This window comes from Oreochromis niloticus, linkage group LG5 (assembly GCF_001858045.2).
Source record: "Oreochromis niloticus isolate F11D_XX linkage group LG5, O_niloticus_UMD_NMBU, whole genome shotgun sequence".
NCBI lineage: Eukaryota > Metazoa > Chordata > Actinopteri > Cichliformes > Cichlidae > Oreochromis > Oreochromis niloticus.
Window position 1 is genome coordinate 13,588,512 of NC_031970.2, and position 17,485 is coordinate 13,605,996.

General features: G+C 37.9%; 1 protein-coding gene across 14 annotated transcripts in view; it reads left to right on the forward strand.

Annotated features, from left to right (window-relative positions):
* The window catches only part of ptprt (protein tyrosine phosphatase receptor type T), a 294,849-nt gene that overhangs the window by 230,689 nt on the left and 46,675 nt on the right, over window positions 1-17,485 (forward strand). For all 14 annotated transcript variants that reach the window (XM_025907164.1, XM_025907166.1, XM_025907170.1 and 11 more), the window contains 3 exons: window positions 11,123-11,215; window positions 11,722-11,831; window positions 15,324-15,411. In XM_025907164.1, the coding sequence (XP_025762949.1) occupies window positions 11,123-11,215; window positions 11,722-11,831; window positions 15,324-15,411 (291 nt within the window). The remainder of the gene's footprint in view (window positions 1-11,122; window positions 11,216-11,721; window positions 11,832-15,323; window positions 15,412-17,485) is intronic.

The window sequence follows — 17,485 nt, forward strand, 5'->3', positions numbered from 1 at the left end:
CTTATTTTTTGTGCTTGATCTTGAAATGAACTTGAGTCCCCTTGTGTTGAGAAAACAGCACAACTTTTGTAAATCACTCGTAAAACTAATCACACCTATGAGAGCTATTTGGGGATTGTACTCACACGCTAGGAGAAATGTGTCCACACACAATCACATCATTTACACAAGGACAGAATGAAATGTCAAAACCATTTTCCTGTACCTTCTTTCTGTTTTTTTCTCTTCATTTCCTCCCTCTCTTCCCTTCTGTTGGCCAGATTGACACATTCTTTGCCAAGAAGGTTGGCTCAAGCCACTGCCAAAGTGTGACGTCTGTGTATAGCTTGTCTTTGCATAAGTGAACCACTTCACACAGTCTCACACATTCTGCACATGCAAAGGATTTTACAGGAAAGTTTGTTTTATGTGATTATAGTTATCAGTCAGCTCCTAGCTCATCCTCTTCTTGCCACACCTCCTCTCGCCAGTGTTCTCGTTTTTCTCCAAATGTTCTGCTTCCTCTTTCCGCTCTTTCTTTTGATTGTGGAGTTTCTCCGTTCTTTTTCACTGTTTCTATTTTTCATTTTTCGCAGTATTGTCCAAAAGCCAACCCCATTTCTTTGTAGTTTGCTAGGAAGATTGCAAATGGGTGCTGTTCCTGCCCTAAAAAACCTCACCAAAGCAAAGTAGACAGTTGTAGAAAAATATAACTTTTATTCTATAGCAGTGATCCAACTTTAATGTATTTGAGCTTCTTTTCTGCAATTCATGCAGTTGGTACAGAGGTTTCTGTGCCATTTGCCGATGAACATCAAGGCATGATGAAGCAGAATGCAAACAAATGCTTGAGCGATTTGTGCAATGGCACAAATTTACTGTCATACATCTTCATGGTATGACATTAGTGTTTTATGGAACCATCTGTTCTTACTACAGTTTGAAAATCAAGGGATGTAAAATGAAACTTTGATCATTACTCTAAGAAAAATCCGCTACAATTAATACACAAAATATATATTAAAAAAATAGATTTCATCCAGCGAAAAAATAAATAGCACAGCTTACATATTTTTAAGGTCTAAGAAATGAAAAAAAAGGTTTCCTGGATTTAATAAAGTTTTATTTTTTCCTGCATAAATGTCATCTATAGTCATCATATAGCTGCAGTGTAGGTGTTGGTTGCACATCCTGCTAAGCATAACAGTTTAGGTTATTATCATCAACATCATTAACCAAGGTAACAAGGCAGAGTGTAGAAGAGAAAAAAGAGGATAGAGAGAGGAATAGGAAATACAGACGTTAAAAATAGAAATAAACCAGACAATATGAATCAGTACCTTCCATTTTAGCATAAGTTTTCTTTCCCATTTAATCCATGTCGACATGCATCTATTAGTTAACACAACTGACTTTACTAAAGTCATTTGTGAAATAGTGCAATAATAACCTCAATGTATTTATACATTGTAAGCATAGTGGTCAGAAGACTTCCATTCTTTTACTAACTTTCTAAGATGATTTTAAATATATTGGAAATGGCAGTGTTTTCATTATTTTCAGTCTGTAATACCCTAACTTAACTTAAAGAAATCCACACACTTTTGATGTCTTCTATTGACCATAAATTTAAAGAACAAACAAAACAGCCTCTGTTGCAAAACAGGAAAACAATGTGAAAGCTACGCTTGAACCAACTTGACCAAGCACACAGCAAATAGTACATATAAATCACTGCAAGACTGAATGTTAAAATACCCGTTTAATAATTTTCCTCTAGTCATACATTATCACTTTAACACTTTAATTTCTAATGAGTCCAATAGTTCCTTTTTTTCTAGGTGACTTCTAAAGGCAGCTGAACTTCAATCTATAATAAATGGATAGAAATCATATTACTTTAAAAGTAAGATTCCTACATTTAAATACATTTCAATGCCATTCAGGCTTTTCAAAATGGATAATAGTAGCAGGAGCCTCAGTGATGCTAGTGAGGGTCATTTTTCAATAGCTTTCAGGAAGAGCTGAGATAGGTGCAGAGAGAGAGAGAGAGAGAGAGGGAAAGTTATTAAGAAGACAGTAAAAGAGACATAGAGATTGAAGGATCAAAGGGAAGTAAAAGGAGCTTGAATAAATCCACTATGCAAAGAAAAGCTTTTTTTTTCTTTCTTTTCCTTTTTTTTGCTTTGTTTTGTTTCTTTCTGGGGCAGCAGGAGGGCATGTGTGTTTAGACGCAGGTGGTTTTTTTGGCTCCGCAAAGGGTATTCCATAGAAATGCACACACAACCTTGCTGTTTCTCTCCTTAAGTTTTTGTTGCACGATATAGACAAAAATGCAAATATATGGATCAAGACTCAAGAACACATCACAAAGTTACAAATACACGGAGTACACACTCACAAATATCCATATGCACATACACCCAGCACAGTGTTAACACTGATGCGACATAAATCCTGTGGATCAGTACAAAGCCACAGCGGCATAGTGTGCATTTTATGTGCAAACACGTTTTTGTCTAAAAATCAATTTGTCAGACACTGATGTATGTTAAGAGGTTACGCAACACTGTTCTCTGTCAGTTCACAAAGGAAGTGTCAGCCTTTTATACCCTGCCAAGGACAATCCTTTGCTGCTGTTAACACAGAAGTCATGTTTTTCCATGGATCAGGAGCTTTCTGCGGTTAATTAGGTACACACAGTTGCACAAATACTATGACAAACACAGACGCATAGGAGCTCAAGAAAAAGACAATAAAAATCTGTAATTTAAATTCCCCTTTGCATATTCCTGCTTGCCTTTAAAAACCTTAAAGTTGGGAAAACTCAAATCAACAGAAGGCTACAGCTTCAAAAGGCTTTGACTGAATTTGACTGAAGGCAGAAGTGCATTAAAACGGATCATTTGTTCAGTATATTAATTTGCTCCCCTAAATCATGATCAGGGTACAGCACAGCCTTAGTGGTTAAAAGATGACCGGAGGACACCTTTTTGGCCCTGGTGGAAGTAGCACATTACTATAGGCAACTGTAAATATGTCAGGTTTTGGGGTATTTTTTATCAGTACCTTTTCTACTCTTGCTGTATAGTAAGGCTCATTACAATGTGTAATGTAGATTTTGTTGAGAACAGTGTGTACCTAACATATTTTTAACACCTGGACTTTTACTTTCTTCCGTACTTTATGGCGTTTAAGTTTAGAGCTAGGTTCTTCCATTTTAACGAACAATTTAAGGTCCCTTAAAAAGTTGCTGTGATTGAAAAGGGCCAATACATACAAGTGAAGGACATCTTTGTTCAAAAAAATGATACGCAGGAAAAGTGCTGAAAAGATTTTGAGCAAACTAACATAATGAAAAGATGAGAATCCTTGATTTTTTTTCAGTGCATATTTTACTGAAATAACCGATTCAGTCCAAAGACCTTGTTGATGTGACATTTCCCCCAAAAATATTTTGCAGTGCAAGTAAGTAAAACACTTAACAGCAACCGTGCTGCTGGCACAATGAAAGTTGATGATCGTCCAGAGTTACCACCTGTGCAAAGAGCACATATTTTCTATCCACAGCCCTGCTCGTATTGGAAATATCTCTTCTTTTTTTTTTTTTTTTCAACCATATTACTGAGGGCCAATTATTTTCCCAGTCCAGTTCAGCATAGCATCAGGCTGCATGTAAGGTGATTATGGCTAATGGTAGTCATTTTGTTTGGCCATAATGTGGCACTGCTGGGTAATTGAAGGTGAGTGCAGGGTTGAGAGAAAGCTTTTCTAAACCTTATGCTCTTAAGGCAGATTGAACCTCTGTGCTCTTTTTCAGCCACATCTTGACTGCCTGCTTACACAGCTTATACTCAAGTCTGCTGGTCTCTCAGACATACTTCCTTTTGACTGGGGAGCCACAGCTAAACCCAGCATACCAGACCTTTTTGGCATTTAGTTGGCTCAGTTTGCTTTAATGACTTGCATCCTTTTCAGTTTTTTTTCTTCATTCAGTAAGGCTTAGTGTGAAAGGGTATAGGAACATACTAAAAATACCAATGTGAAATAAAAAAAAAACGGTTTCAGATGAACATGCAATGAGCAAATGAGCTTTGGAAAATGCATAGTAGGAATATCTCCAGGATTTATTTTATTTTATTTATTTTTCTTGGCATTCTGAAGATCAAAGGGTGCGGATAAAAATAAGGACATGTAAACTAGGCTGAGGTGTCTGGAGCCCTTATCCTTATCAGGATCAGGGGGTACACCCTGGACAGGTCACAAAATGATGGTACGTCTAACACAGATACAGACAACCATTCGCACTCACATTCACAGCTATGGGCAATTTATAGTCACCAATTAACCTAACCCCACTAATTGCATGTATTTGGACTGTGGGAGGAAACTGGAGTACCTGGAGAGAACCCACGCAAACATGTGGAGAACATGCAAACTTCACATAGAAAGGGCCCAGTGAGATTAAATCTGTATTTGGTTTTATCACAAAAAACCCCAACAAACCTCTTTGCTGCCATATTGCGTTTTCAGATTGGTAGGCTGGATTCAAGAATGTGTTGGCTCATTATTTTTAGTAATAATATTATTGTTAGTAGTGGTTTCTTATATCAGGAGTAACTGACAAAAGTGATTTTTGACAGCTTCGAAATGAAGACATTTAACTAATATAACTCACATATTATTAGCTTTAATTTTTATTTCAATACATCAGGCAAAAGTCATCAACACTAACAAACTGAATAACAGTACACAGCGAACTGTAGCAAACAAGGATCTGAAGTTGATCCTCCTTTTTCTGGAGAGAGAAGTAGGAGAAGCTTTCTGGCCACCTGTTTCTTTCTCTCTCAGTTGCTAACTTGATAAGATAAGACTCAATTTTTGTTAAATAAGAAATTCTCATGAAGCCGACTATTCTGTGTGCTGACTTCACAGATCACAGTTTAAGTAACTCATGTACAAACAAACACCCACCCACACATTTATCTCTGTTCGACTAAAGAGGCAGGCTTTCGTGCACATACACACACAGTTATGAGGAGTTTGTGAATAAGTGATTTCTGGCCTTGTGTCATGAGAAGGGAGGTGAAATGAGGTAAACTGCTGGGATACTGTCTAGACCAGTTGATCTCTGTGACCCTCAGTAGATATATATTCTGCTGGTGCTCTTTCTCTTCCGTCATTTATCGCCCTTTATTTCCCTTTCCTTCTCCGTTTTTGTTTTTTTGTCATTCTTTTCATCTCTTCTCTTCTGGATTTCAAAGTCTTCTAAGCTGATTTTGTAGTCACAATCAGCGAACTGTACTTTAATTAATGACATGATGCTTATCTAAGAAATATATTAAATTTTTTTCTCCCCTGTCATTTTTATCCTTTGTCGCTCATCACTCAGACCCACTAAGGCTTTAAAAAAGTATGCATCCACAGACTTGCCATGTCATAAGGTGAAAGGCATGGAAATACTGCCAGTCCATCACAGAGCTAACATAGAGAGGCAGGCAACCACACACTCGCATGCATACCAAGAGCCAGTTTGGAATTGGCAGTTGACCCTAACATGCTTGTCCTTTTGACTGTGGGAGGAGGAAACCTGCACAGGGACACATGTAAACTATACAACAGCAGTGCTAACCACTCTGCCATTGTGTCAACCAAAAGAAAAAAAATACTGTAAAGTGTTTTTTTTTTAAGGTGGTAAACAAGATCATAAGATGGGTAAAGTCTAGCACAATTGATGCGTTCAGTTGCCTATAATCATCTCATGTGTTATATTTATGCTTTTTAATAGGCAAAGACCAGACCTATTAAGTCTTCTGTTCTTTTGAAAAATATTAGCGCCATTTAGCAGCAAGTAATGGTAAAAGACCTGACTCCTTTGGGCAAACATATGTGTACCCTCTTCCCTTCAAGGCCAATTTTACTATACATCGTTTGTTGACTGGCAGACATATTTGGGCTCAAGGGATCTCTTTATTTCTTTTCATTTTCCACTCTTTCATCCACTGATTGCTGTCTGCATTTCTATGATTTTTTTGCTTTCCATTTCATCCCTCCTCCCCTTGACAGCTCAGTTGTACTTGTATTTTCCATCTTTTATGTTAACGGCTTACTGTTCTTCTACCGGCTATAATGTGTTTCAAATATCTGAGCAATTTTTCATCCATACCGAAGAGAATTTCACCGGCCAGGCTGTGCAGCAGTGAAATGGAGTTGAACTTGACCTTGTGCTTCATTGAAAGACAGAAAGAGGAAGAGAACTAGAGAGATAAACTTACCAGCCACAGCTTTCTCACTTTTTTTAAATGCTCGCTGCTAAGATTTCTGTCTCCAAGCTGCACGAGAGTGTTTCCAGCTCTTGACCTTTAATGCTGTAATGTTTGCAGAATGTGTTATTTGCATTTTAAGAAACTGTGCATTTACAAAGACATGCCTGATATAACAGATGTTTCTTCATGCTAGGATGTGTAGCTAGAAGAAAACGATTGAATCATGGTAGGCATATTTAAAATGAAATGCTGTATTTAATGAATGTAAAATGAGTTGCATTATTACGTTGTTATGCGGAACAGTGGACTAAGATAGGGATAGAATAAAGCAAGAATGGCATGTCTGCCACTTCTTTCCAACTACAAATGTCCAAGTAGAAAATAATGGTTATATTTTAATAGTGTGTATTGTTTAGCATAATTTCAATTTCCGTTTGAATAATAGTTTGACTACTCTAATTACAGTGACTGTGCCTGTGTTGGCCGATGCATGCCGAATGAATAAAAGCAGAATTAGATTTTTTATATCTCTGTAAATACAGATATTCGGTTGCTGCTAATAAAGCCACTTCTTTTATATTACTTGGAAAAAAATATTGTGGATGTCAGTAAATTTTGTGAGGCCAAACCATGGCCATGCAAAAAATCATAACTGACTGTGAGATTTAATTTAAAGCAATCTAAATTTATAATATGCAGTATATGATGAACATAGTGGTGGTCATGCCTGTGATATTTAATTACATATACTGTAACAAAAAGGCTAAGCTTTTAATCCTGGAAGACTACAGAGCTAAATGGGAACATTTTGCCTCTCTTTGAAAAAGGGTATACAATATAGATTTAAAGGTAGAAAGATGGGCACACTAGTTTTGAAGATGGAGTTAAGTGCTAACACAGTGATACTTTGACTCGAAGTCATCCATAACTGAGTCTTAATAAAGTCACAGGGTGGGAGGAGGGAACTTTATATAGCACACTGCCAAGCATGAAGGACTGCATTAACATACACACTCACCGACAGCATAAACGGCCTTCACACACACACACACACGCACTCACACACACCTTACTCAAATCAATCCCCCTCTCTCACACTGTCAACACACACTAGCTGTGCACACCCAGCTCCGTCCTTATATCTGTCTGTCACACACATCCAACCTTGTGCCTGTGGGGTCAATAAATCTCCCCATTAGCATTGAGATGTCTTCATCATAGTCAGTGTTGTGGAGCTACTGCTATGACTCTATTTCATGCCTGGCTTAATGCATATTTGACCTTGGTGAGTTTAACATGTACGCACACATGCATGCGCTTACAGACGCACACACACATACACATATGCAAAACAGCAAGTACTGAAAGGTACATACACATCCATTTACAGTATATAAAAACATTAATATTTGCATACAAATTATACACATCAACAGCACATGTATGACCTTCATGCTTGGGAGTTATTTAGCCAAAAAAAAAAAAGTGTTCTGTGTGGATACTTACACGTCTGTGGCCCCTGTGCTGGTTGTATTTTTGTATGGTTCCATGTATTGTTTTGGGGGCCGGGAGTACACATTTTACTAACTCACTGGCAACATACTGTGTGTGTCTGTTTGTGTGGTGATTAAGAGGCAACCCGATGGATAAAATTGCTACGTTTGGCTATCATAAACTAGGCTGACTAGACTAAGAAAACATACAAACATATTCTTGTGTCTTGTAGAGACACAAATGAGAGAGCAGGATGGTGGCTACAAAAAAAACAACTAAGAAGACACCGATTGTATTTGAAAATATGGTGTGCTTGAAAGTATGAGCTTGAACAACTGTGTGTTTCATTTCAGCTGCACTGTAAGATGGACTATACTCTATGAGCTATTTCTCCTTATGTAGAGGAACATCATGCCCAGGGCGCATGACAGGAGAAAATCCAGTGTACCAATACTATTATTCATATTTTCAAATGCAATTATATTGAAGTTAAGTCATTGTGTCAAACTGATGAAATGATCTCTGAATTTAGAGATTACTGAAATTATTTACTTCTGACTACCAAAAATCTTCTTTTTAGAGCTACTTATGAAACTTTGGGAATTATTTCAACCACAGAGTTAGCGTAACTTTAATCTTTTTTCTTAAATATGTAAAATAAAAAGAGGTATAAGTCACATTTAACTTAAGTGCTAAAGTCTCAACTGGACTTTTCTGGCATGAATGTGTAAAGTAGGCAAGCGTAGTGCACCCTAGTTGTGTTTCTGCGAACAGACAGTCTGTCTGTCCTGACCTTTCTCCTTGTTTCCTCCTCTCCTTACGCCTGTCTTTCTTTCACCTTTCCCCCTCATCTGCCTCCTTTCCCATTTTCTCCACCACTGTGTTTTTCTCAAGTCAACAGCTCTTCTTTCATTCCCCATCATTTTGTCACCTTCTTCTTGTGTCTTGTGGTCTTTTATTTCAAACAACAGAATTTCTCAGCTATTTTGAAACACTTTGCAGACTGACTTCTTGTTTCACCACCTTTTATTTTGTCCTGAGCACGCATACCCAAATACGACCTTGTGAAAGACCTGTCCAGCAGGTTCAGTCTTCATTATTTAGTTTCTGGAAAACCTTAAAACTATTATTAAATTTAAAGTGAAACATTAACATGCACATAGTTATTTCAAGAAAACTTATTCAAAACATGGCCATAAAAAACATAATGGAACACAGCCGGCAAATCATTAAGTGCAAAGGTGGGAGTGAAGACAGCTATGAAGAGGGGAAAGGCAGTTGATATAGATGACATACCTGTGGAGGCACAGAGATGTCTAGGAGAGAAGGAAGTGACTTTTTTGCCTGTCTGAAATAGAGATGTGGTGTTTTATTTGATAGTGTTGATAGAGAAATACAGAGAAAGTCAGATGGAGTTGCACTGTGTCTTTGAGGATCCAGAGAAAGTATATGATAGGGTGCCAAGAGTGGAACTGTGAAGAAGTGAGGAATGGCAGAGAAGTATGTGAGGGTCGTGCAGGACATGGATGAGGACAGCAAGACAGTGGTGAGGTGTGTGGTTGGAGTAACAGATAGGTGTAAGGTGGGGGTGGGATAACATGGCTCTGCTCTGAGTCCCTTCTTGTTTGCTACGGTGATGGACAAGTTGACAGATGAGGTCAGGAAAGAGTCTCCATGGACTTTGATGTTTGCAGATGACATGGTGATCTGTAATTAGAGTAGGGAACAGGTGGAAAGGGGTGGAGGTATGCACTGATGAAGAGGAATAAAAGTCAGTCGAAGCAAGAAAGAATATATGTGGGTGAATGCGAAAGAGACGAGTGGAAATGTGTACATGCAAAGAATAGAGTCAAGGCAAATGAGTGTCAATACTTGGGGTCAGCCGTCCGAAGCAACTCACAAGAGAGGTGAAGAAGGGTGCTAGGCAGGATGGATTGGGTAGAAAGGTTATTGGGGGTTATTTGTGACAGAAGGATAAGAGTGAAAGTGAAGTTTTACAAGATGGTAGAGAGACATGTAATCATTTATGGTTTAGAGACAGTGGCACTAACAAAGAGTTGAAAACTCAGAAATTAGTATATCAGACTGAGATGGGTTGTACATGTGCAGAGAAGGGAAAGTGGATATATTGAACAAAAATGTTGCATATGGAGCTTCCAGGCAGGACAAGAAGAGCAAGGCCTCAAAGCAGGCTCCTGGTTGTAGAGGATATGCAGAGGGCTGGTGTGACAGAGAGGATGGTAGGGATAGGATGATGGAGGAAGATGAGCCGCTGTGGTGACCCCTAAAGGGAGCAGCCAGAAAAAGAAGAGTCCTGCCGTTTCACATTACAACCCACAAAAGTGAGACAGCATAGTTGAGACTGAAAGTATCGGCATATAAGCCATGTTACCCCATCACTCAACAAAATGTTTATTTATTAAAGCTATGGTGAGAATATTTCACAGCTCGGATAATCTGACACAGACGTCACACAACTTTAAAACAAATTCAGTTTCTTTCTTCTCTTTTTTTCGTACTCTACTCCTCTTACTGTTGCTTTTTACTCAGTATACATGCAACCCCAATTCCAAAAGAGTCGGGACAGTGGGAAACCTAAATCGAGATGTTGTTGCCATCAAATTTACAATGAGCAAGTACTTTTCACGAAATAGTAAAATGCCACAGTTGAAACATCTGATACGTTTTGTGAATTTATGAAATTTGCTGATCTTTGCGTTCTGTTTTTATTCAACTATCCCAACGTTTCCCGAGTTGGGTTTGTAGATTCTTCTCTCTTTGCTCCCTCTTTTGGTGTCTTTCTGTTTTGTCTATTTGTAAATTTTCCCTTAGAGAAAATATCACATTTTACTTGGTTGGCTGAGGTGCAAAAGGTGACTTGTAAAGCTCTAAAAAGAGGAAGTAACTGCTGAAAACAAATAAAGGTTCCATTAAGCAGTCACACCGGGGCATTCTGGTTGTTTATTTTAGTGAAAAATGAATACAACAGCTATGTTTTAGGTTCCCACATCCTTGCAAATGTATTATGCCCAACCTGAAAATATAAATTGTTTTGGGGTTTTTTGTTCCAGTCACAGCTCAGTCCCCTGAACTCTCATTTATCCCTCCACCTGTGCTCACTATTAGACTCCACACATTCATCCAATCAATTCTGTCATTACCCCTAATGAGGACAGATGTTTAATTTAAGTGTCCTAGCATTCTGTTCGCCAATTAAGGATAAGTTACTTAACACCTTTACTTCATAACTTGTCACTTAAAGGAGGAATGATTGTTTTTTAAGTGTCTACATATGGTACAGGGCAGAATGTCTGTGCTTGGTGTAAATGTTGCTAATATCTCTGTCCGTCTCACTCCTATCTATGGCTCTCTCTCTCTAACAGATAGTAGCCAGCCTTCCCTTTCCCAGCCTTCTTTGACCCTGCAGAGTTTTCCCTATGGAGGATGCGAGTCGGTGGAGATCTCCTACCAGAGTGGTATGTGGACAGTTTTAAATAGTCCCTCAGTTAGGTGGTCCCTTTCTTTGTTTGGAGGTATAACTTTGACATATCAGGTAAATACGAAAAAAAAGACGTTTTCACAGCCATGTACATATTTGACAATTTGTAAAACATACTATATATTTCCGATTTCAAAAAGACCAAAAAAAGGAGGAAAAAACAGCCATGTAGTCGTCTAGGAGTTAAGGAGTTGTTAAGCAGTAGCTCTGGTTCTGTGTGTTCCGTTTAGTTTTTTTGAGTAATTTTTTTTGAGTAAGTTTTTGTTCATTGAGCATGGGTTGGTAATTTAGAGAATGGATCGGAATTTCTCAGAATCAGAATGAATGAACATCATAAAGAGTGAAATGCAATTTGGTAGAACAAGTTTCAGGATCCTTGCATTAATCCATTCATCCACCTACTCACCTTCCCACGTACTTATTCATCTTTGTGTTTATGCGCTCATTTTTCTCTCTCTCTGTAAAACGTTTCTGTTCCTGCAGGTCAGTTCCAGGCAGGCCAGTTTCAACCAGCTATTCGAGTAGCAGACCTCCTCCAACACATCACCCAGATGAAATGTGGCCAAGGCTATGGTTTTAAGGAGGAATATGAGGTGAACACACACACAGGAACTTATACTGAGAGTGACAGTAATGCTTCTATTAGTAATAATGTCAAAGGTCTATAGCTATAGCTTAGCAGTAGCAGTTTAGCAGTAAATTGGGAATATGAGTGGCCTCTTTTTCAAAGGTAGCCTTAAATGTTCTCTTACTGTTGTTGCTGCCAAGTTGTGCAACAACTGTGTGTTGGTCTTTTTTTTGTTCCTGAATGAGAGTGTGAGATTGAATTTAGTTTAATGCAAAGGCAAGCTATCAATTATTAACTCTTCATCTCATCAATATTTGAAAATTGAACAAGCAGACGCTGTAGTAAACTTTTTTCTTTGCGTTTGCTGCTGCTATTCTTTTTAATGAGTTTTTTCTTTTTCTTTTTTTTACTTAGCGAAAAACCAATGCCTAATCTTTTGTCTTACATTTTCAGCAAGTTTTTCTTTAGTTTTCTTTTACTCAAACTATCAGTCTTTCCTTTATTGCTCTGCTTTGAAATACCATCCATGCTTTAATTTTTACCATTTTCTTTCACTTCTGTTCCTCACTTTTTGCCATCAGTTCTCTTTTAATGACATTCTGTTGTGCGGTCTCTTCATACACGAGTGGTGCATTATCTGTCTGTCTCTGCCGACTGTTTGTTTAGAGCACAGTTTATCACACATAGACATTTTCATAATCATTCTTTGTCACTGGCGCTCTGCCATACCCTCATTTTACTCCCAAATCCAGATTCCCAGATTTCATTCATTTATTCCACTACCAATCTATTCTTCCTTACTGTCTTTATTTTATTTTCCCGTCATTTGCCTCATCTCTGTCACTAGAAATAAATCTTTGAAAAGCCATGAGAGAGACTCTGTTTTTCCTCTATCTCCTTCAACCTCCCACTCTCATAAGAATGAATATTTTCTATTACCGACTCTGCATGCGTGTTGAAAATTGTCCCTCCGTGATACCGTACGTTATATTTTCATTTGCTTCCTGTCATTTTGGTTTAAACCCACTGATACGTTTCAGGGGAGAGCAAATGTGATTTATTGTTGAATGTGTGTATGCCTCTGTGTGTGTGCATCAGAGAGAGAGAGGGGGAGAGAGAAAAAGAGCTGGTAGCTACCAGCTCTATCTATTTAATCTCAGAGATTAAACTGAGACACTAGACAGTATAGAGGGCCCCACCTCTAACTTTTTCAGTCATTTCATCAGAGGTAGGATTTACTTTTGAGGTTGTTTTAAAAGACAATGTCCCTTTTAATGTGTGTTTCCTGTTATTTAAATGTCACAACAACTTATAGAGTCTATAGCAAATTGAGTTTTCTAGAGGAAGCTACTAAACCCAGACAATTTCTCTCCAGCTGTCTATGCATAGTATTTTGGGTGTGTTTGTGTGTGTGTCCGTGTACGCGTGTCTTCATCTGTCACCGCAACCCATATGGAGCTTTCCTGTCCTTGTCTCTGCATGAGATGTGACCTCCATTGTTGAAACCCATTAACCCCACTAACACCAACAGAAGCCACACTGTCAACATTTAGCTCCTCACTGGGATTACACCTTTTACTTCTAAAGTAATATTCCACATTGTTTGACACCTCATAGGGTGGACGAGTTAACTAGCCATTTTATCTTTACCCTTCATGTAATGTAGTCCAAAAATATATAGTACACCTAGTTCGGTGGAGAGTTTTTGGATGATGCAGATCAAAAGTGTTAATAATTAATTCCACCATAATTATCTTGTAAATGGAATATTTTATTTAATTGAACTCTTACTGCAGAAAAACCTAAAGCACCCACTCAGCAGTGCAACAGAGACTGTGTGTGTGTGGTCCACCCACTCAGTGATTTTATACAAAATACTAATAATCCCAATCAGCAATAGAATTCAAATAAGAAGAGTCTGATTAAAACTGTGTTATGTTTTCAGGTCAAGAAAATACAGCCAACCCACACCTCATGCAAATGTTCTCTCTCTCTTACACATGCACACACGCACAGTCTCACTCTGTTGCTTTCTCATGCTATCACACATGGAGCTTCTAACTAACATTAGAGGACAACACAATTTTCTGTCTTTCTGGTAAATAAACATGAACTATGCAACAGTGGAAAGTCCTACTTACAGTCCACACACACACGCATTCTCACACACATGCACAGACACACATATGCCACTTGAAACAATCCATTTTCTGCTTGACTGAGCAACAAGTTTAGGTGTTTGTCTTTCTGTCACAATGTGTTTGTATTGTGTAGTGTGTGTGTGTGTGTGTGTGCATGTCTGTGTATATAGGTCATAACGCTGTTCAAAAGTGAATGCTGTTGTCTGTTCTTAAGCTGTTAATGGACTAAAAAAGGACTGTCCTCTTGTCCCTGTAGTGAGAATGTGTGTTTGTGTGCGTTTGTGTGCCCATATGAATGACCAGTACGGATTATTCTAAAATAGTTCAGTGTCCATATGGCAGCCTTTGGGAGTTGGGGTTTGGTTGCTTTACACAAGCTTGAGAGTGATCTTATACATGTGCACGCGCACACAGAGACACACACACATTTTCAATAAATCATAGTACACATTCACACATACAAATATTTCATCAAAAGTGTGCATAGACAAATGAGTAATGAGAATGCACGAATGCAATGACAAGCACACCCACACACACATACACATTTTGTCCTTGCCATGTTTGCAAGGTTTGTCACATAGGCCAGCATCACAGCAGGGAGTAAGAACAATCTGTCTTCTCTCCTCCAGCAAAGGGCTGAAAGGATAATGTCTTTCAGACCAAAGCAGCAGAACAATGAACTCAAAGTTTTTGTCTTTTTTTCAGCTTTTATTCTATTTACCTGTGCATTTTGATTTCAAATATTAAAAAAAGACCCCCAAAAAATCCAAAAACAAATAAAAAAAATCCCTCTTCTGTAAAGTTGCACCTTGCTGGTAGTTGCTTTTTTTAATTCAGTGTAGGAATTTAAGCAGATTACCTCAGCCAATAAAGCTGGAATGAGGTTATGTTTTCAACCCTGTCTGTTGGTCTGTTGATTAGATATCTCATATTTAGCTGAAATTTGGCAGAACAGTTACCTGGCCAAAGTAGTGATCCAGTTGGGACTGATAAATCTGGTATTATGCCATTAGAAAATATCTAACCAGAAGTTCTGTGGTATGTTTACTGACTGGAAAGTCTAACTTTCGTACATCCAGGTTGACACATAATAATCACTGCCTTTATCCTTTTTTTTCTGTGAGAGTGTAGTTATGTTTAAGCCACGGACTGTTGATTGTTTTATATTAAATATATTCATATTCATTTTACTGTTTCAACTTCTGCCAGCCCATGTGTCAGTATACAAGCTCTAGGCATCAGACCATATGTGCTTGCATATTTCTGTGTGTTCATACTTCAATATGAAACTATTTGTGTGTGTGTGTGTGTGTGTGTGTGTGTGTGTGTGTGTCTATCTGTCTGCACATGCATGTGGACATGTGTATGTTTAGGCCCTGGCAGAGGGACAGACAGCACCCTGGGAAACAGCCAAGAAGGATGAGAACCGCAACAAGAATCGCTATGGCAACATCATCGCTTGTGAGTACTGCAATGACAGGAATGAATACTCCTGCAGTACTTTTTGCTGAATGTGGCTGTGTTACGCATTTAGTAAAGTTTGAACTGTAATCTCGCCTTATGAGGTTTAGTGTGGTTTATTTTAGTCTTTATTTGATACTGCTTATTTTAATTTATTTATTTTAATCATTTTTACTGTGGTGTTTGTTTTGAGTGACTAATTTGGTTTGAATATTGGCTTAAATATGTAACCGTCTCTTCAGTTGGATTTTTCTACAGTACAAATACGTTTCTCCGTTAACTGTCCAGCCTGAAGCTTCACATTAGTTTGGTGTGCTGTGTTTCATTTGTAACCACAGGATTTCATTTATGAACCATTTGGTAAAATACTAATATCAAACATTCAACCTTGCGGCTCCACCTCACACACCTTGCTCACACTCATAGACGTGTACTCCAGTGAATTTCAGAGCAGATCTCTGCTACTTGCGCACTTGTAAGTGTATAATAATAATAATAATAATAAATTCTGCATGATAGCGTTTTGGCTCGATTTGATTAATAAGCCAGCGTATGTCTTGCTTTGTTTGTTTTTCATTCCATCAATTTTTCTCTCTCCTAGCCCACCAGAACTCTCTCTGTGGTATAAGAGCACCTGATTTATAAATTAAGCCCTGAGTAATAATATGAATTCTATAAATTCTATGAAATCAGATAAAAAGTACACACTGCTGTACACACAGCACCACAGTGACTTGTGACAGAAAGTTTTACAATACTATATATATATTTATATTTACTATATACATAATATACAAGTAAATATAAATACATGGTGATGAAGGAGACTATTGTTAATATTTATAATTCACAGAACTTCATAAGTCATATTTTCAGGGGTAACTTGCAGAGGAGCCAGGCTTCTATGGGTCCCCTGTAGTTCCCACTTTGGGAACTGGTCTCCTGTGATCACTTTTGGATTGGCTCATATGCATGCATTAAACAAAAATAGAAACAAAACATCTGAACAAATAGTTGTCTCTGTGAAACTAATGGCATTGAGTGTGCTTGATGTATTAAAGCATTGCCACAAAATTCTCTTCCCTCTATGGCTGCTGTGAGGTTCTGTTTATAGCTGAAATGCATCATCATCAAAACCGTGTGAATAACATCAATAGCACGTTTTCATCATATTTAAAATTATTAGGAAGACAAACTGGTACAAAAATATGCTGCAGTATGAAGGAGGACAGCCTCCTTTAGACGCAGAACTCAAGTCCATATTTATGGGGCTACATATGCCCTTAAAGTGTCCTTTAACTTTTTTTAAGTCAATTCAGTTATATTTTCATAGCGTCAAATCACAACAACAGTCATCTCACGGAGCTTTATATTGTAAAGTAAAGACCCCACAATAATATAAAGAAACCTCAACAATCAGACAATCAGACCTATGAACAAGTATTCCTCACTCCACCAAACTTTGGGTATGTCATCGATGGAATGGATGGCATACCCATGGGTGATAATGGATGGAGTTATCTGGTGACTTGGTTTTGAACTGGCCTTGGGTCCACTTGGGTCAACACACTGACCAGACCACTTTTAAGAAATGCTACTTATGATATGCTACTGTAATTATACTGAAACAGTGATTTCTGAAAGCAGAACCATTTAAATTAATGGGGGAATAAAGACAAAAACAAAAAACTTAAGACTGCATGTTAATATAGGACTTCAACTTAAATTTTTTTTTTTCCAACATCTGCTTCGCCAAAAAAAAGACTTGGAAAAAAAAGCTTTTTTGTGTAAGCCAATATCAGATTTATCAGTCACATACTTAGAGTTTCTCTGGTCAGGCAGAATAATCTTCTTGGATTCTTAGCATGTCTTTTTTAAACTCAACATCTATGATAGCTTTTTTATTTTTTATATTTTTGGTCACCTTTGTCAGTGTGTGGATGCAACATAGCTTGATTATAAATGAAAACACTTGCTAGCCTTGCAACATTTATGCCTTTTTAACACTATTAAGATCAATCTCTTGGAAGAAGGCAGTGTTGCACTGGCACTTTCACCATTTTAAAATATATGA